The sequence below is a fragment of the Caretta caretta genome, chromosome 11 (assembly GCF_965140235.1).
Source record: "Caretta caretta isolate rCarCar2 chromosome 11, rCarCar1.hap1, whole genome shotgun sequence".
In the NCBI taxonomy this organism is placed as follows: Eukaryota; Metazoa; Chordata; order Testudines; family Cheloniidae; genus Caretta; species Caretta caretta.
In genome coordinates this window covers 42,455,473-42,482,715 of record NC_134216.1, presented here as the reverse complement: position 1 = coordinate 42,482,715, position 27,243 = coordinate 42,455,473, and the positions used below count along the sequence as shown (strand labels likewise).

Sequence of the window (27,243 nt, the reverse complement as noted above, 5' to 3'; positions counted from 1 at the left end):
CGCTCACAGTTCAGTTATTTTTCCAGTTTGAGCATAAGCAATATAAAATGATTCCCCACCCCCAATAAAACTGCACTTAGCTGCTGATGACGCATACAAAACTTTAAAGCATTCTATGTTAAGAATATTTCCTTCTCCTGGTGAAATCCTGAGCTCCCATTTAAGTTAATGGGAGTTTTTTCCTTTGACTTAATGGGAGCAGGATTCGCCCCTGTTACTTAGGACCCTTGCATAAAACCAGGAACTCTGTGTTCAAATTTTAACTTCTCAGTTTATGCTGCTTACTCCTCCCTTGAAGAGAAAATCCTCTGTTTGTAATGACGTTAATTGCTGTGAAGATGATCATGATGTCAAGGGATTAGAACTCAGGCATGAGCAGATGAACAATTAACAAAGATCCTGGTTTTATACAAGTTTACCAAGTCTTAAAGAGATGTTTTTTAAAAAAACAACCAAACCAAACAAAACCCGAGAAACATCACAGAATATAATGAATTTTAAGTAGTTTGTTTTCCAAAGATTTTCTCTTAGGTGTTAGTACAGGGGTGGGCAAACTTTCTGACCCGAGGGCCACATCTGGGTGGGGAAATTGCATGCAGGACCATGAATGTAGGGGGTTGGAGTGCAGGAGGGAGTGCAGTGCGCAGGAAGGGGCTCAGGGCAAGGGGTTGGGGCAGAGGAGGGGTGCAGGGTGTATGAGGGGGCTCAGGGAAGAGGGTTGGGGTGAGGTTGGGATGTGCCCTGCGGGAGGGGGCTCAGGGCTGGGATGCGGCCTGTGGGAGGGGGCCCAGGGCATGGGTGCAGGGAGGAGTGCGGGAGGGGGCTCAGGGCAGGGGGCAGGGGGTTGAGGTGCAGCAGGGGGCTCAGGGCAGGGGGTTGAGGTGCAGCAGGGGGCTCAGGGCAGGGGGTTGGGGTGCAGGAAGGGTGCGAGGTGCAGCAGGGGGATCAGGACAGGGGTTTGGGGTGCAGGAGGGGTTCGGGGTTTGGGCTCCGGCCCAGCACCGCTTACCTGGAGCAGCTCCAGGGGGGCAGTGGCATGCACTGGGGCCAGGGCAGTCTCCCTCTGTGCGCTGCCCTCACCTGTGGGTACCTCCCCCGAAGCTCCCAATGGCCGTGGTTCCCCATTCCCGGCAAATGGGAGCTGCAGGGGGAGGTACCCGCAGGCGAGGGCAGCACACAGAGCCACTCCCCTCCCCCTCCCCCCCCCCCCGGGCCACAGGACTTGCTGCTGGCCGCTTCTGGGAGAGGCATGGGGCCCACAGCACCATGGGGGTGGCAATCCCATGGGCCAGATCCAAAGCCCTGAGGGGCCGGATCTGGCCCGCGGGCTGTAGATTGCCCACCCCTGCATGAGTAACTCTGCACACAGTAATTAGCAAATTATACCTTCATCTTCAAATCCTAGAAGCAACTGCAACTCTTGGTGGGGTGGTAGATATTTAGTACCTTTCCAAATCAAACCCAAAACTTTGAACAAAGCATAAAACCTTTAAACTAGGTGTAATGACTTTGATCCAAAGAATCCTTGTTGAATTTCTGAATTTGGTTTTAGAATATCTAAGGATTTTAAAATTACATTGTCTTTATCAAAGCTTTATCTCATGGGTACAAGATAATCAAATTTTAGTAACCTCCCTAAAATGTTCAAATAGTTACTCAAGTACTGTATGTTATATTCATATCTAACTTGAATGCACCAAAAGGAGAGTTTGAGTCCATGTTATCTGTAATAGTTTGAAATTGCTAAAGCAGAATCCTGGAGTATGGAATAGCCCGTTTTACTGCCCTTTTAAAACTGCAACAAGAGCGCTAAGTTGCCATAAAATTTCTAATCATTAGTGTAATTGAAAAAACAGGAACAAAATCTGCTTTGTTTCCTCATCTGGAGTAGCTACATGTATACATCAATTTTCCTCAGCCCTTTTATTTTTAAAGACACAGATTTTACTTTACCTTTTTATGTGGCCATTATCTGCTAGTAGTAAGAATAAAGTCGTTTTAACAGCATAAACCACAATACTTGAGGAAGTGGCTTTACAGTAGCTACAATTTGGATGTTGCACCAAATGCATGCAAGACTGATGCTGAGAAAGCAATTCCTTTTTGCTGTCAAATATATACAGTAGTCTTATTGCACGTTAGTCTGCTGTGTGCATTGATGCAGACAGTGTCCTACTGTATGCTATACAAACTGATGTTTTCTTTTTCCACAACAAAGAAACTGACATTTGTAGCAGGCAGTGGATTGGCATTATCCATGAGTGAAGTGGATGGTATACTTTTGTTACACTGAAACAGCTGAAAACAGCTGTGTCAAGCTATTTTGGATGAATTATAGATGTGTGTATGTTAAGAGTAGAAGCAATTAATATCTCTGGCTTCTGAATGTTGCTACTTCTCAATAAATCTATAGTTATTTTATCTTGTGGTTCTGAATTTTTATTTATTGTAATTTCATGGGTTACGTCAAGAGGCCAAACTCTGTAGGGAATACTTTTATCTTTGTGAGGGGCTTCTCTTCCTAACACTAGAGACTTGGGAATCCTAATTTTTGCCATCTTTTAATTCCACCAATGCTGCTCTTTAATTGGCTGGAGGGTTTGCTGGTGACTGTTAATTGATTTCTTTCAAGTGGAGACTATTGTTCTGTTCTCCTACCTGAGTTAATGAGGTGGCCAGTCTAGCTGTGAAATATTTTAAGTGACTCAACTCCTGTTTATTGGCTTCCTAGATTTGGTAAGTTCTCCATTCAAGAAATTGGCCTGTTAAAGTACTGAATATGCCCATTATCAGCTTAATAACATGGCGTCTGTTAGACTCTTTTGTATTTAAGGTTAGTTAATTATGGGTGAACATCCGTTTTGGCAGTATCCATACATAATTTGGCAGAAGTTGGACCAAATTGCAGAAGGATAATTCAAATATTCCATAGAATGAAGCACTGAGCTCTAACTTTTTTCTTGTATGTTTGTAGCCCTTACCAAAGGAAGCAGTGGAGAAATGGGGCATTTGTACTAGGTTTCACAATAGAAAAATATTAGATAATGTTTTTCAGTGAATTGTTTGTAAATAATCTTCTGCCCCTAAAGTTTGAAAATTAAAGTGAGTGTGTGGGGGGAGGGGTCTCTAAACCAAATATGTGCAGAGGTTGCCCTCTAGCGGACACTCTAGCTTTCAGTTGAATATAGTTCCTTTTCTCCTTCCCTTATATTTTGGCCAGAATCTTGTCTGAAAGAACTAAATCCCAGGGTCCATGACAGCAAAATATAATAATAATCATCACTTCACCCACCTCCAGAATCTAGCACACCATCTACACTATATATCACTTTAGGCCAGGAAGGGGAAAGCATGTTAGAAAATACAGGGGAATAGCTGAAACGTCACTGCCCTGTTGGACTCTCGGCTGCACACATAACAGGACATCTCCACTCATTATGATCAAGTAGGAAAGTAATCCAATTTATGACTTGGTGTAATGTAGTGGTGAATCAAGCACTATAATGTGAAAAAGTACAGTTCTTACTTCACAATCCTACCCACCACAGTCTTGGTGACTTAGGCTTGAGCTAAGTTCTGACCCAACAGCTTTTTTCAGCACCTGAGTTTTATCATTAAGCTGCCCATTCAAGTGCCCTTCTGGGAGGTGTGACAAGATCACAGCCCAAAGTGGTACGGCTGCCAAATGGCTCGCTGTCGAAAACAAACATTCAGTAGGAGCTGAGGTGGAACACAGCAAATCACTTTATTCAAAAATATCCTCTGACAGTTTATGAACATTCTTTGTATTACTGAACCTTCAGGAAATCTTGTGTTTTCTATGTCTGTGCTAGCAGAGTCACTGTCACCTTAATCAAACTTCTATAGAAAATGTTTTACCTACTGGCATTACTCTTAACATCTGTGATTGCTAAACCTAAAAGTCTGCATGTAAAACTTATCTTTTCAGTTTGCTTTGTATACTTGGCAGCACTCCACTCAGTTTCAATTTCAACTTTTGTTTGTGGGCTCTTTCACACAATGATGATGGAAAGGATATAGTTTACAAAAGAGCAACACTAGATTTGTAAAACTACAAATCAAGGTGTCTGGCAGGTGGAGTATCTGAAATAACTTAGTTCTTGAAATTGACTACATAAAGATGATCACTTTGATGGAGGCAGGGGTGATACAAAGTTGCTAGAGTTCTATAGCTCTTTGTATAACTACTACATACTGGATTCTTGATTTCATACGAAAAGGTGAGGACTCTAAGGCCTTGTCTACAATGCCAAGTTTTTTTTGAGATAGAGCCATTGGAGGGGGAGGTGACCTACTCTCGGGACCGGTATGCATTGTACATCAGATGTAGCCCCTACACTCTCAAAAAAACTGCGTAATCACCTGATCAACATCCTATACAGCAAACAAGAAAGATTAAGAGTGAGCTCTCAAAACTGGATACTCTCATAAATTTCTCCTGCTGATAATAGCCCACCTAAATGGATTTGTCTCGTTACAGTTAGTATAGCAACCCCCATCTTTTCATGTTCTCTGTGTGTGTGTATATATATCTTCATACTATATTTTCCACTCCATGCGTCTGATGAAGGGGGTTTTAGCCAACGAAAGCTTATGCCCAAATAAATTTGTTAGTCTCTAAGGTGTCACAGGTACTCATTCTTTTTGCTGATACAGACTAACACGGCTGCCACTCTGATACAAAACTATTGTAAGGCTTTCTGGAGGGTCTGTCATAGCCAGAATCCTGATCACAATTTTAGACCCTCTGTTTAATTTCTAGGATTATAAAAAGTGTGTTGATCACTTTCAACAGCTTCTTGCCATGGAAGTGGTGTTATTTCAAATACTTCACATTGTGGGGGAAGGCTCAAGTCGTCCCCCCCCCCCCCCCAACACACAAACACTTAGCAGGTGGTATTCACAGTAGTTGTAGGATAAGAGGGTTTCCTCTGCTTGGATTTTTCATGCCACTACTAGTGGCTTTTCCTCCTAACACAGGGAAATATTACAAGAATGTTTTCTCACAGTATTTTGCTGACTAAAGTAGGTGTTTGTTGCTAAATAATCAGATGTTAGTCTATCTCTATACAATTTTAATATAGATGAAGAATTGCAATTGGAAGTGTGACCTGCACTCTATTTCTATTACACAGACTAAGTTATAGGCACAGAAAAGCAACAGTTTTAAATGGAGAAAATATACAAATGGGTAGAGTTCTTCAAATTTACCCAGGAAAAGTGTTTGGTTTTTTAAAAAAAAAATACTTGTATAAATCGATCTGATTTCTGTGCTAATACGGATTGCCTGATGTATCTAATGTGTTATTACCTGCAGTTACTAACCAGTTACAGAAAATTTAAACTGATTTTTAGTATGCCAGTAGTATCACCAGTTATTTTATACATTCTATACTTCAGATACTTTAAAGTACTTTCTCTTTTACAAGTCTTCCTTACCTTTAGCTTGATTCTGTATGAATGAAGTCAGAATCCTGCATTTATCCTTCCAGTCTCTTGCCATGAATACGAAGGTAATGTTACAAATTGATCATGACTTTAATACAGGATCAAGGATTTAGCTTTGCTTAAATCACTCTTTAATAAATTAGCAGCTTTGGCAAGACAAGTTATGAATAACAAGGCGTTCATCTAAAGAAGAAAAGTTTAGTCTCTCTTTTTAAAACTGTCATGCTGTAAGAGTAGGCACACTTCAGATCTTTAAATACTCAGACCTATTATTCATTGTACTTGTGTGTTTTAAACAGATGATTCAATAAAATGATTGTTACGAAAAACAGTCCAGTGCTGTCTTGAAAAGTGCACTGGCAGAATTAATTTCAAAGTAATCAGAGAGTAGTACATAAAACCAAAACACTTCTTTCTAAATAAAGGTTAGCAAACATATAAGGATGCTAAATCTTACATGTTTTGTGGTAACTGGCAGGTCATTTTGTATTGCTAAGATACCATACACTCATTACCTTAATGGAACTTGAAAGTCAAAGCCATTTTAACACATTTCAGTCCAACTTACTTATTGTAAAGTTGAAGCTGTAATTTGGTTTTAAAATGGCAGATTACTTTAGACACACTCCTACTCAATGTGTTAATTTGAAGGTTAACTTGTCATTCATGCATTGCCACTTGCACAATTAAGTGTAAAGTACATATATCCTATTAAAGTAATACTAGATTGAGCTATAGTCTATCCTAGCGTACAACTGTCATGAAAACTCTTACTGCTGACAAGTAAAATATTTTTCTTAGTGTGGCAATTGTACAACTGGAGGATTATTAGCAGAGCATTAAAATAAGTATTGGTGCTGCGATATTTGTTTTACAGGAATAAATTAACCTCAGAGGATAATGATACATAATAGTGGCTTCTCCATTTCAGAGAGTTCTCGCTTGTCCATTTTAATTCAGGGAGTGAAATTATGCTGTGATAATCAACTTGAGTAACACTTTTTGAGTATAAAATCTACATGCATATTCATAGAGTGAGTTGTTCAAAACCAAGATGCACCGAATGAAAATCTTAATCATAAAATAACCAAGAATTTCAATACCTACTAGGCATTTTAATATTTAATTGTTAATCAAGTTGGTTCTTACTGGCATTTCACCTAGTTGTCATATTCTTTATCTACAGCCAAGTGTCATTTAAAGGCAAAACTATTCCCTACCTTTGAAAACATTTGATCATTATCAAAAGCCCGTAGGCCAGCATATAGAAGATGCTAAACACCTAATCATCAATGGAAAATGACTTGTCCAAAATAAGATTTGATCCCTAGAGCCATACAACTACAAGGGATCATGATCACCAGGACCAAATTCCACTGCATTTGATTTATACTCTTAAGCATATGTGTTGATTTCCTCTTCCACACACTGTGAAAAAAGGTTAACAGCTTGGTTAACATCAAGACATCCATTTTGCAGGATTGATTCCATCTTGCTAATTTTCTCTTTCTCCAACTTCCGTATCTGTTCCAGCATCTCTTTACCTTTTTCCTACAAAAACAAAAGAACACATTTTCGAATGAAACTAACAGCTCTGTACAGTTTAAAACAAAGTCTTGCTATAGTCAATCATCTTTCTACTTAAGCTCTTATACCTGTGCCCATAACAACAATTTGTGATAGTAGTGGGAATCAGTGCTGTCCAGTCTGTGTAGGTTACATAGTGTTCTTGCTCAGATGCTCTGTCCCTTATACAGTATTTGTCTCATCTACCTACAAGTTCCAAACCTTTTGTGCGAGGGGCTTGAATGGTAAAAATGAAAAGTTCTTCAGTGCTTTCAGCAGCAAAATGTATTTGTGCAGAAGTGCCTTTTTAGAAATGGGTGTGTGTGTGTGTAGATTCTGAATAGCCCTGTCTTTGGATGGCATCTATTTTTGGACCAAAAGTTTAAATAAATTCTAGGCTCTACTTCAACAAAACCAGTGACCATTTAGAAGTCAGCAACTAGCCTCCTTGCTCCACAAAAAATAGGCAATTCTGCTGATGAAGAAAACTAGGGCCTGTAATTCTCGAAGGTAGTTCCAAAAAGGAAAGCTGTAATGTAAACGAGGATTGTGTTTTCACATCATAGTCTTGACCCACTCTGAGCAGCCTTAAATAAAACAGTGATAAAAGCCTGAGCCCTGTCTAGGCTACTGTCTTGCCCATTGCTGTCATCAGCTTATCTGTGCTGATGGAAATTAGGGCTCCCACTCTAAACACAGCCACAGTGTGGCAGAGCTGTATGTTGTACTAATGCAGTAAGCATGCTTTGAAATCCTCATCTGTGGTTGGTGTGCTGTACTGCTCCGCTGCTTCAAGTTTCTTCTGAGGATGCATTAGTGGGACATTGTCTCCAGGAGCTACAACTGGAGCCTGACTAGAGATGGTATGAAAAGGAAGGGAAGACAACTGGGCTTAGGAGTTAAAAACACCAAAGAGAGGAAACAGAAGAGTCAGGAAATTCAGAAAAATGCTTGGCCTGATGTCACATCCTTGGGAGTTAGACCAAAGGAGCTGGCAGGAGTGATAGGGAGGGCCCACCCAGAGAGAAGCCCATCACACTACTCTTGGTAATAAATACTCCAGGATTTCTATATTTAGCATCTATTTTCCAATAATACTTGGTGAAAACTAGAGGTCTTCATCTCCCTCAGAATCAAAACATCCCATAATATTCACCCCCCCCTTCATCATTTTAGTCGAATTAGCTAAGGTAGCAACACCTGCAGTGTCTTCCCACAGAGGGGTCTGGACTAACTCATCGACCACCTATAACCTCTAAAATCATGTTCTCTCTCCCACTTACCCTGCTTTCAGTTTGAGTGGGATATTAGAAGCAGAGCAGTGGTCAGAGGAATGTAGTGCTTCCTAACTCTGTATTTACACAAAACTGGCCTCCCTGCAGCTCCTCTCCTCTCCACTCCCCTGCCATGTCCACTGTGCTACCTAGCTACAGCTTCTCCCATAATCTGGCCTGCATTGCTGCAGCTGCTCAGCATGTGCCTGCTCGGTAGCTGCAATTTTAAAACCTCCTTCCCACCCATCTACCTGTTGCTGCTCCCATATACATTGCTCCAAGGAGTGCACCAACCCAGTGTACTTTAGACCTGGTTCTATCGGTTACAGGGCTTTATACTGAAATCCTTCCGGTGAGTCTAAGCAGACTCCAAACCTCAGCCTTTTGGTAACTGGTGAGCCTCATATTGGCCTACATATACCATTGGTCACAGCCATTTATGAAAAATACACTAATATTTATTACAGCAAGTGCATGGTACCACTAGCTAATTTAAACTAAAATCCTCATCATTCAACATGCAATCTGGAGCTCAGGCAGTACCATCGCAAGCTATTATGATATTAACTCAAAACAGTGCTGAGCACATTGATGCACTTAATCACTGGTGTCCAACGTGGGGCATTCCAAGGAGACTTACAAAGAAAAATCTGTGACTTTTAAACTGAAGTGTTTGAATCAATCCTGTCGCTACAAGGAAGTGGTAACAGACACCCCAACCCCTCCCTTCAGACCCAAGAGCAGCACTTGTGATTGCTGGGAGTGCTCTGACCAGGGGCCATTCCTTCCACGCTGGGGCTGTTCAGTAGTACCCCCAAGGTCTGGCTGGTGCAATTACAGGAGATGAAAAAAGAGTAGTCTGGCCTGCTCCATTCCAGGCTTTGAGAACCCTAGGCTTAGCAGGACAGAAGTTTGACTGGCTGTGCCTGAGCCTAGGGAAATAGTTGAGGGATTGATGGTGGCTCTTTGGCATTTCTGAAACGCGTGCATACGAGAGGCTGAACAGATTGCCCACTGGTGCACTACATAAATATTCTTTACCATCCAACAAACTGGAGCCTTAAACAGTATCACATCTGCAAACCATGAGTGGAGTGAATAACCCAAATCACCACCTTGCACTGAAATCGAACATACCTTGAAGGTTTCCATAACCACAGCAGCACTTTCATGTTGCTTATAGAGCTCATGTCTTCGATCTGGCTTAGTCAGAAACCGTGGTTTCTTCTTCACTGGATCATCATGACCAAATGTTGGTGAGCTGGTTTTTAGTAACTGAGTAATATTTGGCACAAAAATAAAAGGCTTAAAAACAGATCTAGGGAGAGGAAACAGAACACAGATTCATTGATATAGTTTTATTAAAGGTACAAGCAGAACTCAATGCATCATTGTATTTTCCTTCCATTTATCCCCTCTACTTCCACTGGAGAAAGGCTTCAAATAACTCTTAGCCTTGTTTTAATTACTCAGATAAAATGTGTATGAAGTCTCCCCACATTTTCATCGATGTTATGTATGTACGTAAAGGAGTAATGAACCCCTAAATTATGACATGCATTTGGCTCTCACTACATTTTGGGACTTGTTTTAAAATAATAAAATGAAACCAATAAGCAAGTAAATGACACCATCTTATAACTTAGAAAACATTCGCTAACTTTTCATTTTAATTAGTTATTGTATCACCTGTCAGGGTCTGGAGTTCCTGTAAAGAAATGAATACAAGGGAAATTAGGCTCCTGAGGTAGAATGGAGACCATACTTCCAGTTGTCATAAATCCTCCTTCCATATTAATGCCACTCTCTTTATCCCGAAGAATTTCCATCATTGTTTCAGAAGTTATATTGCCTGTTTAAGATACAAAACAATGAATTTACAAACAAGACTAATAGTGACTAAATACCAGCTATTCTAGAACTGCATGCTTTACTCCTCACATTTTTTCAAAGGTAATGTTCATGTTAATATGCTGTGTTGGCAAAAAGACCAACTGGTGCAAAACAAGGGATATCAGACTAGCTTCTTACACGGTAGTTAAAAACATGAGAGGGACACTTTTTAGCTCTGTCATGAAAGCAATCAATCCTTCAGCCCACATACATAGTGGAATAAGCCACAAGTTTAAAATAGCAAATAAGATTACTGTTTTATTTTTATCTTTTCTGATAAGTAAATGACAATGAGATATTGCATTTATGACTCAAGTGCTATAACAAATGTATTTTGGACTTCCAAAGTATATGACAAATAATAAGCCTAGCAAACAGTTCAGATAAAATAACTTTTCAGATGAAAATTCATAGTTCAAGATTAAAGACTAAACTTCCTAAATGCTGTGTGGGAGTTAAGCAGACAAATCACAGTATTGCTTACTGGTATTATCTATGTACAAATCCCACTAGACTGCTTTGAAAATGTAAAACTAATGACAACTGTATGTGGATTTCCTGTGCACTGCTTTGAAAATGCAACTCGAAGAGATTAAACTGTTCCTTACTATTTTACTTCCCAGGTAATTTATATTTCAAGATGACCAGCTGAAATGATGCACTAGAGAACAATCAGTTTTATATCTTGAATGGAATGGAACCACACTAACGTAGCCATTTGTGAAGGGCTATGTAATACTGATCAGCAAGCACCAAACTAAAAAAGGCAAACTTGAGTTCAGCATCCTTGTGAAAATAATTTTCTTTCTGAGACAGGGTGAATGGAACCCCTTCATTGGTATTGGCTGTTCTTGTGAAAATTCTAAAAGTAAATTATTTTAAAGTAGTTAATGTTCAAATGCTGTCTCTGTTTTTTATATACTGTAGTGGTTTATGTGAATGCCTAGTGATGTACTGCCAATATTTTAACAAGGGCACCTACAGACATTTTCCCTCCAAATGCAGTACAACAGGTGAGCAAATGCTAATATAAAAGAGAGGAACCGCTAATCTATTAATTGTTTTTTCCATTTTAAAGGGATATTGGCAACTCGAAACCTCCTACTCTTGCTATGTTTTCCTCATACCATCTCTCAGTGGATTAGGATTTCTAGTTTAAATGGCCTTGCCATTTCTAGTTGAACTAAGAAAATCATGAAGACTGCTGCTCAGTGAGAAAACTTAAGCTGACTTGTCTAAGTTTCCCTGTAAATGATGCAAGTTGCAACCCATGTTGCGCTTCAAGTATTGCACATGGTTAATTAACCATGTGCACTCTTCTCCACTGTATAGGCGCAACAGGCTGAAGGAAGCCAGCAGGAGGGATTCATCACAGTAAATGAAGGAAATGAAAGAGAGGAGGCAGTTTTCATATTTGGTCAAGGTCAGTCATTGCAAACCAAGATTAAGTGCAGGTCAGCAGCTTGTCCAGCAGGCACAATGTATTAAATTTCTCTTGTCTAGATCAGGTTTTTGATTCTCCTGGGTTCCCCATATAGTCTCTCAGTAGCTACTTTTAAAATAGCTATGATATTTATATTTGTAAAGTTTCTCCACACACCGAAGATCAGTAGACTGGAAGACTTTTTTTTTTTTTAAAGCTATTGGGAGAAAAAGCTTGGAAGGGTAGAGTATGATAACTATGCCTTTGTTTCTGCTCTAAATTAAATAGCTTTTAAGGCATGGATTTTTAAAAAATCTAAAGGAAATGAAACTATACCAGGCTGATAATTTGAATACCTAGGGTGATTTAAAAATGGCTGGGGTGAATGCCTGAAAATGGGGATTTCGGTGAAAATGCTGACAGAACCTTAAAACTTCTATAATACAGGTATTAAGTATTCAGAACCTGCAATTCCCAAAATGGATGCAGGATTTACATGATCACCAGAGTAAGATATCTATAGATAATTCACTAGCACGCAGTGAATAAGTGCTAAAGCTGGGGTGACCGAACTCAAAAAAACAAAAAGCACCCAGGGATGCAATTTGATTTCCGTTTAGATTAATCATTTCAAATGCAACAGTGAATCCAGATGCTATTTTGAGATATATGCAACACAGTTAAAAGCTGCCAAATAGAAGCAGTTGGAAGAGAAGTAGTAGTTTCTCTCTCCATAAATGTGAAAAAGTCATGTGAATAAGTTGGTAACTAAGAATTTCTTCTGATAATGCTGTAAATTCCTTTATCCTGCTTTCAGATAGGGTGTTTTACTGGACTATATAATTTTAACAGTAACATTTTTTAAATCTATGTTTTTAATATGAGTATCTTCAAGTCCAACCAAAAAAAGGTTAGATTAGGCAGAATGACTTCATATTCATATGACAATAGTGTTCAGAGATGGGTTCAGTTAGGCACTTGTACTAATATAGGCCTTCCCCAAAGCTCTCCCAAGGTTGTATAAATGGCAGTGAATTTTTGGAAGTTGCTTTTTTTCTGCCAAGTAGGTGGATGGAAAATAACCCATCAAATATTCCGGAACTAGTCAGTCATCAGTCCTTGCTGAGCACAGAACAAGATGGCCATCGCTTGGTAAGCCTATAGCAGGGGTGGGCAAACTACAGCCCACGGGCCACGTCAGGTCCGTCAGATGTTTTAATCTGGCCCTTGAGCTCCTGCAGGGGAGCAGGGTCTGGGGCTTGCACCACTCCAGCTGAGAAGTGGGGTCAGGGCTCCAGGCGGCTCCCGGAAGCAGTGGCATGTCCTCCCTCCGGCTCTTAGGTGTAGGGGCAGCCAGGGGGCCCTGCACGCTGGCCCCGCCCCAAACGCCACCCCTGAAGCTCCCATTGGCCGGGAACCGCAGCCAATGGAAGCTGTAGGGGTGGCACGCAGAGCCACCTGGCCTCGCCTCCACATAGGAGCCAGAGGGGGAGACATGCCGCTGCTTCCGGGAGCTGCCTGAGGTAAGCGCCACCCGGAGCCTGCACTCCTTACCTCCTCCCATGTCCCAACCTTCTGCCCCAGCCCTGATCCCCCTCCCACCATCCAAACCCCTCGGTCCCAGCCCGAAGTACACTCCAAACCCCTCATCCCCAGCCCCACCCCAGAGCCCACCCTGCCAGCTGGAGCCCCCCAACCACCTGCCCAAGCCCGGAGCCCCTTCCCATACCCTGAACTCCTCATTTCTGGCTCCACCCCAGAGCCTGCACCCCCAGCCAGAGCCCTCACCCTCTCCTGCACCCTAACCCCAATTTCACGAGCATTCCTGGCCTCCCATATAATTTCCATACCCAGATGTGACCCTCGGGCAAAAAAGTTTGCCCACCCCTGGCCTATAGGTATGGCTGCAGTATTAAATGTTTAATATATAAAATTTGTTTTTGATTTCTCCCCACCCAATTGAGAAAAATGCAAAAAATATTAGAAAACTTAAAAATAGTGAACAGCCCTTAAAAATCCAATCACTCTAATATTGTCTTCAATTGAATTATTATTGAATTAACCCAGTGTATGTACCGCAGCAGACATTTTAATCGTTTGAATTAAATGGACACTGCATACTAAATACTTTGTTTGATTTGCTATAGTCAAATAATAATGGGTACCTTTGTGTTTATTCAGTAGCTTATAGCCTTCACAGTATCTGCCCCTTGAAGTTATCATTCTGGCAGTATTTACGTAGGAATATATGGCAGCAAAATCAAATTCTTTTTCACCATCCCACCAGCCTTTGCTCTTAGCATAATCTCTCATTTCAGGATGTTCCCGATCGATCTTGGTTGTTATGGAGAGCTGGTTGGAGATATTCCGCACACCCTCTGTTTGTAAAGTGGGGAAAGAGATCATTTAGTGTCTTTTATGCAGTGATTTATCCAGTATTTTATTTGTTTACATTTAGCTTACTGAAATGTATTTTATATTTTACAGCTTTTTTGAAGTTCTCATGTAACCTGCTGAGTTCCCCTGCAGACCTGGGAATATTTTTGGCTTCTCTCTCTTTCTCCCCCACATCACACACATCCAGGCCATATCCAAATTCTGCTACTGCTTCATTCTCTGCAGCTCTGATATTCATTTTTATTTCCATTCCCACAGCCAAGTGTTTTGTTCAGGTCCTCGTTATATTCCAGCTCAACTACAATACCGGCCTCCCAAACAATCATCTTTCTGCCCATCAATTTGATCCGCTCACTCCTCTTTGAATCCTTCCCGTGGCTCCACGTCTATTATCACATCAGTTTTTAAACACCTTTTCACCATCCTTAAAGCTCTGCATAATTCTGCCATTCTCTTGTCATGCTTTCCATTTCCCATGTTCTCTCCTCCATCAGTGTTTGCTTGCACGTTCACCTCTGTGGTCCGCATATATAGTACAACCTCCTTGAGCTCATCCGTAAGCCCCTACTCTGCCTACAATTAAGTCCCTTCTAAAGACTGATTTCTGCTATTGACATGAAAGCAGCGTGGTACACACGTACCCAGAAGCTAGCTGGATCCCCCACATCCTAATGAAGCAGTTAGTATATGAAAAGCAGGGAATTACTAATGCTGTTGCAGTGGGAAGATTTAAAATCCTAATGAAGAATGTTACCCTACCTTCTATTTTCTCTGCTGCCCAGTATTTTCCTGAAGTCTCTAGTACCCAAGCCTCCTTTCTATCAGCTATCAGAAAACTGTTATGGTAGGTAAATGCCATGTGACTCTCCATACAGTTTCCTCCTTGTCCATATTTTTCTAGCAAGTCAACCATGACAGTGAGGGCATTTTCAGCTGTATCCGCTCTTTCGAGTCCAAGTCTAAAACAAAATTAAGATGTTACCTTTTGTACTTATCTTGTTTTAGAAGAATTCTTAAACATCAATATTAAAGTTCAATCTGAACAGTGAATACTGTGGTGGGATGTGTCCCTGTCTAAACCAGAAAGGGATCAGACCCCTTCACTGGGAAGAAAGGAGGAACCTACCTGAGCTCTTGTTAAGCTGCTGGACTGTATATCTGATTGGCTGTGCCTCCTTCATGGGAGAGGATGCAATAAAATGGAAGTGTGCAAGGGAGGAAGAAGGGTCCTAGGAGGTGTCCTCATTCACCCCCCATTCCCAGGTGGGAATTAACTGCCTGCTCTGAACTAAGAAAGAAGGGTTAAACTATTGGCAGAGACTTCTACCATACTAAGACTAGTTTGTTCTTAATTGCTTGTTTCTGGCCAACTGGAAATTGGCAAAAAAAAGAAGCTGGCCTTTCTTTGTTTTTGTACATTTGTTTTATTTGAGGATCTGTGGCCAAAACTGTGACAGAAAAAGATTTGGGGAAGAATAATTACAAGGTATGACCCAGACCCCTCAAACTGCAATTGTGTGCTTGTGAGAATTTCAATTCATAATTATTCTTTAAAATAATTCTAGTAGTACTGATAAAACAATTTCTAATATCTTCGTTTGCACGGTCCATGTTAATGCTTCATCCACCTCAAAGATTCACAATGACTTTAACAGCAGTTGGAGCTGGCCTTTCTTCCTAGAAGTGTTCATATTTTAACCAAGAACAGAACAGCAGAGAAGGCAGGGTCCTTGCCTTCAGACATATGTTCGTTTCTATATAAAAAAATGTATCTGGGTTATAACCTGAAACCAAATTCAACATAGTATATCTATCTAAATACAACTAGAGTATGTGCCAACCTGAGAAGGTCCATGCCTAGGAGTGCTTCATTATCACAGACTTCTTCTCGTCCCCACACTGCTTCATTCCCAATGCAAACTCCATGTTCATTGGCTCCCATTTCAGCACCCCATATCCAAGATGGACGACTCAAAACAACAGCATATGTTTTTTCTGCTTGCTCAATTTCTATATAAGTGCACTGCAACATAAACCAGGGCATGGGAAGTGTAATAAAAAATCAAAATGCTACTTAATGAATGCAGGGCCTGAAAGTTCTCATTCTGCTAGACTTCCTTTGTGACAGGAGCTTCCAACAATAACTAACAAAATCATATCTCTAAATTCCCCCTCTTCTCCTTATCCCACAAAACCATAGACTAGTAGACTATCATTAAAACCCCCAAATTCAATAGAAATACATGTATATACTATGTAAGTGAAGTAGTATAATTAATAAAAACAAGCTCTCTTTAAGGGTTCTCCATTCCTAATTTGCATTGGAAGACAAAATATCTGGTTTCCTATTCAAGTGATTAAACGGATACCTGCACATACTTTGGATCCCCAAACTCTATCTATGTTAAAATTGCTCTCCAATCAAGGTCACAGGGTTGTTAAACATAGCGAGGGAGGCAGTTTAGCTACACATTTCAAAAGGCCCGCAAACTAACTTCTATCCTGCAGGTAGATAAGGGTCTAGATTCTCTGCTGTAGGAGATGTTGGGTATCTATAAAATAAACTAATGTGCTATTACCAGCAACCTTCATTACAAAAGGCCAAGCATTACTTACAATGGGACCCACAAAAAGTGGGTTTACAGTGAGTCAAATAAAAGAGGGTCCTCAAAAGCAGAATCTGAAGGGGTGCACTGAGCTGACACTCACTGCACTAAGTCAGTCGGTATTTCTGATGGAGGGTTATGATCCTGCTGTGCTAGTACACAGCAATACAAAACTTACACTATTTTACGTCTTGTGCTTGGCCAAACATAGGAGATTTTTTAAAACTAATGTTTAATTCTTTACTATTTTTATTGTATGGTGGGCAAGCACCCTTAGTTTCTGTTCAAGAACACTTTGCTCTTACCTCAAGCTTGTCTCCTGCCTTATGAGAAGCAGCAGGGAAATAGACTACCTCTTGCACTTCATCAGAGGGTCTATCTGAATTTTTTCCAAAAACAACCCGGCTGCCAACTGTTGCTGGAGGCAGCGCCACAAATGTGTCACAGGAGCGAGGTGCAGTGGTTCTTGAAGCCATCCTTGAAATAAATAATAACGTACAGGAATGCACTTAAAAATCAGAGCTGGGGGTGCTTCCCAGACAGGAACAGGGGCCCGAGCGCAATGACGGCATTTCACCGAGGCGTGGAGGCTGTCACACAGGTAGCTGAACGATTACTTTTTTCTGGAATAGGTCCCCGAAACACAGACTTAGAAACCACCCCCTGGGCAAGAGCGGACGTGCAGAATGGTAACTAGGGAGCCGCTCTCTTGCGGTACCGGGACGTGAGGCCGCGTTCCCTGCCCCGGGGCTAGCAGCAGCCCCCCATCGCTACGGCAGCGCGGGACGCTACTGCAGCCCCAGCCGGTCTCGCTGTTTCCCTCAAGAGGGGGCGGGGAACCGGGATCCCGTAGGGCCAGGCGCGCCCAGCTGGCAGGGGTGGGGTGTGGGGTGTGTGTGTGGGGGGGGCAATGCAGGGATCCCGAAGGGGACCCCCGGGGCGGGGCTACGGGCTGTCAGGCCCGGGCGCGCTCCGCGCAGGCTCACCTGGCGCACGCGGGCCGCCGCCCGACTCCGTGTGGGGGCAGGTGTCAGCCCGCCCCGCCGCCCGCAGGAAGCCCCGCCCCCTGCCCCGGAAGCTCGGGCCCGGCCTGGGGCAGCGGAGCGACTGGGGCGAGAGGCCTGAGGAGGCCGCGCCGCCGCCGCCGCCATGGGGAAATCCTTCGCCAACTTCATGTGCAAGAAAGACTTTCACCCCGCCTCCAAATCCAACATCAAAAAGGTGAGCGAGCGGGGCCGGGCCCCCAGCACAACGCCCCGGTACCGCCCCGGCCGGAGCCACTGACCCCCGGCACAGCGCCCCCGGCACAGCGCCCCCACCCCATCCCCGGTACCGCCCCGGCCGCAGCCACTGACCCCCGGCACAGCGCCCCCACCCCATCCCCGGTACCGCCCCGGCTGCAGCCACTGACCCCCGGCACAGCGCCCCCACCCCATCCCCGGTACCGCCCCGGCCGCAGCCACTGACCCCCGGCACAGCGCCCCCACCCCATCCCCGGTACCGCCCCGGCTGCAGCCACTGACCCCCGGCAGAGCGCCCACCCCATCCCCGGTACCGCCCCGGCCGGAGCCACTGACCCCCGGCACAGCGCCCCCACCCCATCCTCGGTACCGCCCCGGCCGGAGCCACTGACCCCCGGCACAGCGCCCCCACCCCATCCCCGGTACCGCCCCGGCCGTAGCCACTGACCCCCGGCACAGCGCCCCCACCCCATCCCCGGTACCGCCCCGGCCGTAGCCACTGACCCCCGGCACAGCGCCCCCACCCCATCCCCGGTACCGCCCCGGCCGTAGCCACTGACCAGCGCCCCCACCCCATCCCCGGTACCCGCCCCGGCTGCAGCCACTGACCCCCGGCAGAGCGCCCACCCCATCCCCGGTACCGCCCCGGCCGGAGCCACTGACCCCCGGCACAGCGCCCCCACCCCATCCCCGGTACCGCCCCGGCCGGAGCCACTGACCCCCGGCACAGCGCCCCCACCCCATCCCCGGTACCGCCCCGGCCGTAGCCACTGACCCCCGGCACAGCGCCCCCACCCCATCCCCGGTACCGCCCCGGCCGTAGCCACTGACCCCCGGCACAGCGCCCCCACCCCATCCCCGGTACCGCCCCGGCCGTAGCCACTGACCAGCGCCCCCACCCCATCCCCGGTACCGCCCCGGCCGCAGCCACTGACCCCCGGCACAGCGCCCCCACCCCATCCCCGGTACCGCCCCGGCCGCAGCCACTGACCCCCGGCACAGCGCCCCCACCCCATCCCCGGTACCGCCCCGGCCGCAGCCACTGACCAAAGGCACAGCGCCCCCACCCCATCCCCGGTACCGCCCCGGCCGCAGCCACTGACCCCCGGCACAGCTCCCCGATACCGCTACAGCCACTGCCTGGTACAGCTTCCCCCTCCCTATATTGCCCCGCCTGGAGCAACTGATTCCCGTACAACCCCCTGGTATCGCTCTGGCCAGAGACACTGACCTCAATACATTTCTTCCCCACCCTCGCCTCGAACCCTTCTGGTAAATTTGGGCTATATATTTTTTCTCCAAAAGAAGTCCTAATTTTGATGGGGTTTGGCTATATCATGCTGGTTATTGACCTGAAGCAACTTTGAGTTTGACAGTTTTAGAGTGCAGCAACTTTGTTCTAGAAAACAAAATGTCTGAAACTGGCTATCTTAGATGCTATAACTTGTAGAGAGTGGTGAGACAGCATTCAGGAGAGTTTGGGGAATAGTCGGGCTGCTGCATGACCCTGGGGGAAGTTTTATTAAACCTTCCTTGCGCTTGCCCTAAGTAACCATGTAATCTTACTGATGTCACCTCTGCCATTCCTCCATATATACCTTGTCCACTGTTTTGTTTTGCTTTGCATCAATTCTGAAATTAAACTGTAAACATTTTGGAGCTGGGGCCCTGTATTTGAATGCGACTCCATGCAGATCCAGTTACTGGATTCAGGGATTCACTGGCAGAAATGGGTTTCAATCTGTATTGTGAGGTGCAAACCACACTTTGGGCACAGTAAAATATTAAAGAGATCTGGCCTTAGGGGTGGGTCATCCAGGCAACTGCCCATGGGCACCATGGTCAAGAGGGCACCGGGAGGCAGCGCAGAGGTGCGCCTTGTCGCTATAGAGTCAGAATCTTCTCGCGGCTGGCAGGGGAGTGCTAGGTGATGGGGTGCCCAAATTTCTCACTGCTTCCTCCCGGTGGAGGAACATTGGGGGGTGAGCAGTGATGCACAGATGCTGCTCACCCCACAACATTCCTCCATGACCCCAGGGAACTGTGGGGGAGTGAGGAGCAACACCCAGTGTGTGCAGGTCACTTCCCCCACCTGTGCTGTGCTGTGGGGTGAGCATCAGGAGCTGCTGCTCTGCTGCCTTCCCCTTATGCAGTCCCTGGTGGCAGAAGTGACCAGGATGCAGGGAGCCCTGACCTCTCTCCTCATCTCGCAACCTCCTAGGGGTGTGTTGTAGGAGCAGCATTGGAGAGGGGAGTGAGCAGCAATATCAGCTGCTCCATACATCCAGGTCAGTTTCCCTGCGTGGGTGCAGGGGTTGGGGAGCCCACAGGAGCCAGGGCAATGGGGGAGGTCACACGCCCAGGGAGGACAGGGGTGCCAAAATACAAGCTCACCCAGGATACCATTTTCCCTACAGCTGGCCTGTAAAAAGACAGGAAGTGGGAAATTTCTTGCTCAACTTTTCCAGATTCACATTATTTGATTGTCATGAGAAGTGAGTGTATTGTCAAAGTATTTAATAAATAAATAAAAATAAAAAAAGAGGCGAGAGCCATCCTGGCCGTCAGAGGCAAGTACAATACATCAAGCAGCTGCCCAGGATAGTTTTTCACACTGGAGCTATGTCAACAGTAGGCACACTTTACCTATGAAGGATACCAGTATACTAAACTGGTAAAGTGCTCCTAGGGTGGATGCAGCTTATACTGACAAAGCTGTGCTTTGTATCTGTTTAGTAAAACCACTCTCTATGACTGAAACAAACTACACTGCCAAAAACAGCTTTGCCGGTGTGCCTACACTATACTACATATACACTATATAGCTGTATCTGCACTATACACCGCTCACTGACTTCGTTGTGCTGGCAGAGGTCTGGAGTGTAGATCTTTCCCAGGTTTGTCTAGGCTAAAGCTTTTTAGGGCTTCTCTATACATGAAAATTACTCTGGATTGAGGTAGGGTTTGAATTTTAAGCAGAATATTGCAAAATAACTCCAGGTGTGGCCACTTGTGTTCTGGAATAAGAATGCCTTTTCCTGATTTAGCTTAATCCACAATAAGGTCTGGTGTACACTAGGAAATTAGGTTGACATAACTAAATCGCTCAGGGATGTGAAAAATCGACACCTCTGAGCAATGCAGTTAATCCAACCTAACCTTTGATGTAGTCAGTGCTAGGTCAACAGGAGATTTCTGTCAACCTAGCTACTGCCTCTTGGGGAGGTCAATTATCTACACCAATGGGAGAACCTCTCCAGTCAGCATAGTAGTGTCTTCACTGTAGAACTACAATGATGCAGCTGTAGTTGTGTTTTAAGTGTAGGCAAGCCATAAGAGTTATCACACATGGCCGTAGCTAGCTATTCCAGAATAAATCCATGTGTAGACAAACCCTTACCTTGTTTGCCAATTAACTCCAGGCAGCTAAGGGGTTTGTAAAGGCTATTCTAGACATCTGTATTTGTAGCAAACATTTGGGGAGCATCCAGACTAACCTTTACAAGTATCTTAAGTACCTTCAGTTAATCAGGAGGGAGGGAAATCTCTAGGGTAGACAAAGGGGGAGTGGGGGCTGGTTATAGCACATAAGGTCCTAATCTTGGCTCTAATTTGGAAACAGATATGGTATGGCCACATTAGTACGTATTTCAGAGTAGCAGCCATGGCAGTCTGTATTGTATGGCAACTTCCAACTTATCTGTATGTATATATATTTCTTCTTACTATATGTTCCATTCTAGGCATCCGATGAAGTGGGCTATAGCCCACGAAAGCTTATGCTCTAATAAATTTGTTAGTCTCTAAGGTGCTACAAGTACTCCTGTTCTTTTTATTAGTACATATATTTGCATGATCAGGTCCCTTATTTTAAGAGTCACCTGCATTGACATATAGAAGTTGGAAATATGTTCTTGATTTCTGCATTTTTAAACATGAGATTGTGACTTAACTGCATTTTCAGTTAACAAATTATTGGTAGCTAATTACTGCTTCATTGAAAGAAGGACTGTATTTAAGATTTTGCTGAGAGATTGATTAATCTGCACCTAAAAATCAGTGTATGAGGAGTATAAAATAACTGGATTTCACAGCCCATCTGAAGTGCGACCTTTTACTTTGCCTCTAATATACAATGTAAGTCATAAAGATGAGACAATTGTATACTCAAGCTTACAGCCACAAGATAGAAAATTGCACCAATAACAAATGAGGGCCCTGGATTCATTGACAGAAGTGAGCATAGACCCTGACAGAAGGTGCCTCTTCAGGAAAAAGTTTGTTTAGGGGATCAGGGCAGTACATGGGAGCCCTGACCTCCGGTCCCAGTGGTGGGCAGTGCTGGCTGGAGAGAGTGTGTATGGCCAGAGCAGTTGGACGATATGTGCCTTCATTATATCCCTTAATCAGCTTCAGTCAGAGTTGCCCCACCACCTGACTGGCAGAAGTCCTGGGAAAGGGAAGAAACACTATCTGACCTTCCCTGAGGCCAGAATGGTGCAGAGGGGGGTACTTTGGCTTTGTTCTAGTCTATATAGGTTTTTATACTGCCCTCATCACTGTAGCGTTGATGTGTTTTCTCGGTAGTGTCCATTGAAAGTGTAACCCTGAGCTCAGGCAATGACTGGTATATTTTGTAACTGCTTTGAGCTCACCATTGTGCAAATCTGTACATGTAAATGCATATGTGCAATTTTTGTTATTAAATGACTTAATAGTTTGTAAAGGCTCAAAGTGCTGCTAGGTGATTATCACGTGATTATCCTTATCCAGGGTGGGTGTGATTTATTCTGCTGTTCAGAAACCTACATTTAGGCTGCAGTCTTGATCCACAGAGCCAGGGGCGATGGAAGGTCCCTAAAATTGACAGGGCCATGGGCACCTGAACCACAGCTGTGCTCCCTTGCTTTGCTCTTTTTCCCTGAGGCCCTGCCCCCTTGAGCTGTCCCTCTCTGACACCTCCCCCCATCACTTGCACTTGTGGCTGGTAAAAAGTGGAGGAGCAATATATATATATATAGCATATAATTTTGTACAGGCATCCTTTTATTCTATTTTGTTTATATGAACATTTGTAGATGTTTGATCATAAGCAGCAAATCACAATTCTAATCATGTTAATATTAGGGCTGTCGATTAATCGCAGTTAACTAAAAAAAATTAATTGTGATTAAAAAATTAATTGCTATTAATCACGCTGTTAAACAATAGAATACCAATTGAAATTTATTAAATATTTTTGAATGTTTTTCTTCATTTTCAAATATCAGTTATAACACAGAATACAAAGTGCTTACTTCATATTATTTTTGATTACAAATATTTGCACTGTAAAAATGATAAGAAATGGTATTTTTCAGTTCACCTCATACAAATACTGTTGTGCAGTTTCTTTATCATGAAAGTGCAACTTACAAATGTAGGGGAGTTTTGTTACATAATTGCACTCAAACAAAACAATGTAAAACTTTAGAGCCTACAAGTCCACTCAGTCCTACTTCTGTTCAACCAATTGCTCAGAAAAACAAGTTTGTTTACATTTACAGGAGATAATGCTGCCCACTTCTTAATTACGTCACCTGAAAGTGAGAACAGGCGTTTGCATGGCACTGTTGTAGCAGGCGTCGCAAGATATTTACATGCCAAATGCGCTAAAGATTCGTATGTCTCTTCATGCTTTGGCCATCGTTCCAGAGGACATGCTTCCCATGCTGATGATGCTCCTTAAAAAAATAATGCGTTAATTAAATTAGTGAATGAACTCCTTGGGAGAGAATTGTTTGTCTCCTGCTCTGTTTTACCCGCATTCTGCCAGCAGTCTTGAATGATGACCCAGCACATGTTGTTCGTTTTAAGAACACTTTCACTGCAAATTTGACAAAATGCAAAGATGATACCAATGTGAAATTTCTTAAGATAGCTACAGCTCTCAACCCAAGGTTTAAGAATCTGAAATGTCTTCTAAAATCTGAGAGGGACGAGGCGTGGAGCATGCTTTCCGAAGTCTTAAAAGAATAACAGTCTGATGCAGAAACTACAGAACCCAAACCACCAAAAAAAGAAAATCAACCTTCTGTTGGTGCAATCTGTCTCAGATGATGAAAATGAACATTTCAGTCTGCACTGTTTTGGATAGTTTTCGAGCAGAAACCGCCGTCAGCATGGACGCATGTCCTCTGGAATAGTGGTTGAAGAATCAAGGGACATATGAATCTTCAGTGCATCTGGCACGTAAATATCTTGTGACGCTGGCTACAACAGTGCCATGCAAAAGCCTGTGCTCACTTTCAAGTGACATTGAAAACAAGAAGCAGGCAGCATTATCTTCTGCATGTAAACAAACCTGTTTGTCTGAGCGATTGGCTGAACAAGGACTTGTAGGCTCTAAAGTTTTACATTGTTTCATTTTTGAATGCAGGTTTTTATGGTACATAATTCTACATTTGTAAGTTCAACTTTCATGATAAAGAGATTGCACTACAGTACATGTAGTAGGTCAATTGAAAAATATTTCTTTTGTTTTTTACAGTGCAAATATTTGTAATAAAAATAAATATAAAGTGAGCACTATACATTTTGTATTCTGTGTTGTAATTGAAATCAATATATTTGAAAATGTAGAAAACATCCAAAAATATTTAAATGAATAGTATTCTATTCAACAGTGCGATTACTTTTTTAATCGCTTGACAGCCCTAGTTAATATATAAGTAGACTGTGAGATTATATTGTTTTATGTGCATCTATGCTATAATAGGATTTTACTTACTGGTAATTAACATTTAAGATTAATTTTTAACTAGTATGTGTTTTAAATAGGTATGGATGGCAGAACAGAAAATATCGTATGATAAGAAGAAACAAGAAGAACTAATGCAACAATACCTTAAAGAACAGGAATCTTATGATAATAGGTGAGAACTTCTGTAGTATTAATGAAAGCTAAATTTTCCTCCCTCTCTGTATTCTATGGTATCAAGAAATAGCCCACGTTCAGGTACTTGAAGTTGCATCACCACCTGGTTTCCATAAGTCCTATAGTCCTAAAAGTTTTTCATAATTTTGAACAGTGATTCATAAATTTGAGTCTACTTAAGCAGGGGTCATATGGATTTTGGTCCTTCCTTTTTGTTTTGGACCATCATTTTTCTGCTTGCTCTATTAATACTCCAAAAGTTTTATGAGTATTCATTTGATTCATATAAATGCAATACTACAATCTCTGCTTGGAGCAGCAAGTTACCAGAGATTGCTGCAAATGTATGTGTTGCAAATGTACCAGCCAGGGTCTGTTTTTCATAATGCTGCTAGCACAGAAGTGAGATAGGTATCTTCTGAAACATTCATGTATTGTGTTATGTAGCAGTGCCTGCAAAACCATTGACCAATCTCTATATTCTTTTAATATTTAATCTGTAATTTTAACACTAACAAATGAGAAATGTGAATTATTGTCACAATTCCCTTGTGTGCTTTTCATGTCTATTTTAAAATAACTCTTTTAGTAAATAATGTAAATTTGTATTTCCCGTGATATGTCCTAAACTCTGTTCTTTTAATTTAGATTGCTTATGGGTGATGAGCGTGTCAAGAATGGTCTTAATTTTATGTATGAGGCCCCACCAGGAGCAAAGAAAGGTACTTCTGATTTCTTAACATCTTGTGGGAAATTTGATTTAAATATATTGTGCACTCGCATAAAAAACTGTTGTTAACCTTAAGGTTGCAAAGTCAAGCTCAAAAGTTAGGAAACGTCATACTTAATGTTGGCCAGGCAACTTTTGTGCACTTGCAGTAAGAGATATGCAGTCTTTTATGACATGACTTCATACTATTGTTTCTACAGGAAAACTGTTTCCCAGTGTTCTCTGGAATGAGAAACTTTTTTTTTTTAAAGTAAAAATATTTTTACAAGGTCAGCAGAAGGTACATCCCTGACAAAGATGATCTCTGTTTCCCCTGCCAAATTTCAAGCCTTTGCTCCAAAGCATGGTGGTACTAGAGCGTCTCACTGAAATGGTTGTAAAGATTTATTTATTTATTTTATCCTGGGCAAAACAACATATTTTACCCTAATAGTGTTCTCAGAAACGCCTTAAGCTTTTTGCTGAAACTTAAAAAACATCTCAGCCTGAGGCAGAAACCTGGCATGGGAAATTTCAACCCAAATGATTGAAGTTTGGGAAAGTTGTTATAAGTGACTGAAACAGGGTCTTATAATGGGAAGTGTCAGGCAACCTTTCTCATAGGATCTGCCTGTAATAGTGTTTGGTAGATATATAGAACACTAGCAGTTTTTTTTCTTTGTTGTTAAAAGTGAGTGTCTAGTATGAATAAGGTAGTACTTTAATGAGTCTAACGTAACATGCTAAGATTTTCTTCTGATTACAAGAGAGTACATCGCTAAAAAGCATATAATATTTAATCAGAATAAACAAATAGCCCACATCTTGTTAGTATGAACAGAGGGAATCTGAATCCACATTAGAAGCCCTTGGAATGAGACAGCTTCCTTGTTGTAAAGTACGTTCTATAATTTAACTTAAAAGCTCTTAAACCGGTTTTTTAAAAAGACTGTCAAGTTAAACAATCTTAGACACAAATGTAATCTTTTAGCTTTACTATTGTTACGTAACCCTTAAAATGACTACCTCTGAAATACAGGACATTTTGTTTTCCTTTAGTTTTTGTGTTGGTTTACTTGGTGTGTCTGACAGCATTTTGTGTATAGTTGGATTGTCTCTCTCCCCGCTATAGTCAATAGGTTTCCCCTGTTTTCTAATTTCCCCTGTAGTGAGAAACATTTCTTTTAAGTTACAATTATTGTAAAACTACAAAAATAAGCAAGGGACTAAGGGACAGGCATAGTACCTGAAATAACATTTTGTTTTGTTTTAATGACTACATTTCTAGTTGGTTTTTATGGTACTTTTAACCAAATAAATTAATATAACTAGAACTTGCCTTACAATAACAATGAAACTGATTTCCAGTGGTTTCTAAAGAGAAAACTGATTGATTTAGTTCCTCTTCATGTCAGCAACCTGTGCCCCTGCTAGGAAGTACAGCAGAACCTTACTAATGACACTGATGGTGAATTACCACATTTTGTAAATTAACAAGTAAGAATAGTCCTTTGTCACAAAATGTGTTCATTTATCTTGACAAGTACAGTTTAGGTTTAATTATTTATTTTATTTCATAGTCTAGTAGTAAATGTAGGTGAGTATATTTGTAAAAGTAATGATAACTAGTAATATGAGATCTCACTACAGCACTATTGTTCAATTACTAGAAAGTTGAGTGAGGCTGATAGAGTTTATGTAAGAATAATCAGATTTGTGGTTAGCTAAGTGAGAATTAATGAGGTTCTG

The 27,243-nt window shown here is 42.5% G+C and overlaps 2 protein-coding genes across 3 annotated transcripts in view; one reads left to right on the top strand and one right to left on the bottom strand.

Annotated features, from left to right (window-relative positions):
• Nucleotides 1-3,721: 3,721 nt before the first annotated feature.
• SCRN3 (secernin 3) lies at nucleotides 3,722-17,699 on the bottom strand. Its single transcript, XM_048869974.2, has 8 exons — nucleotides 17,615-17,699; nucleotides 16,934-17,105; nucleotides 15,864-16,045; nucleotides 14,782-14,981; nucleotides 13,791-14,003; nucleotides 9,999-10,161; nucleotides 9,447-9,627; nucleotides 3,722-7,020 (listed from the first exon to the last, which is right to left on the bottom strand). Exons 2-8 carry the CDS (start codon nucleotides 17,102-17,104, stop codon nucleotides 6,865-6,867), a joined length of 1,266 nt encoding a protein of 421 aa, XP_048725931.1. The 5' UTR covers nucleotide 17,105; nucleotides 17,615-17,699; the 3' UTR covers nucleotides 3,722-6,864.
• Nucleotides 17,119-27,243, top strand: part of CIRSR (corepressor of RBPJ and splicing regulator) — a 44,636-nt gene continuing 34,511 nt past the window's right edge. Inside the window, exons 1-3 of one of the 2 annotated variants that reach the window (XM_048869972.2) lie at nucleotides 17,119-17,229; nucleotides 24,689-24,783; nucleotides 25,434-25,507. In XM_048869972.2, coding sequence (XP_048725929.1) covers nucleotides 17,191-17,229; nucleotides 24,689-24,783; nucleotides 25,434-25,507 — 208 coding nt within the window. In that variant the 5' untranslated portion in view covers nucleotides 17,119-17,190. Of the gene's footprint in view, nucleotides 17,230-17,681; nucleotides 17,850-24,688; nucleotides 24,784-25,433; nucleotides 25,508-27,243 lie in introns of those variants that run through there. The other variant, XM_048869971.2, reaches the window with a different exon arrangement.

Bases quoted from the DNA above. Each gene is read 5' to 3' on its own strand.
- SCRN3 (XM_048869974.2), bottom strand. From the start codon at position 17,104: ATGGCTTCAAGAACCACTGCACCTCGCTCCTGTGACACATTTGTGGCG. The intron at 16,046-16,933 runs GTAAGAGCAAAG...TTTATGTTGCAG, and splicing joins AGGCAGGAGACAAGCTTGAG to TGCACTTATATAGAAATTGA. The intron at 9,628-9,998 runs GTGATACAATAA...TCCTCTCCCTAG, and splicing joins GGAACTCCAGACCCTGACAG to ATCTGTTTTTAAGCCTTTTA.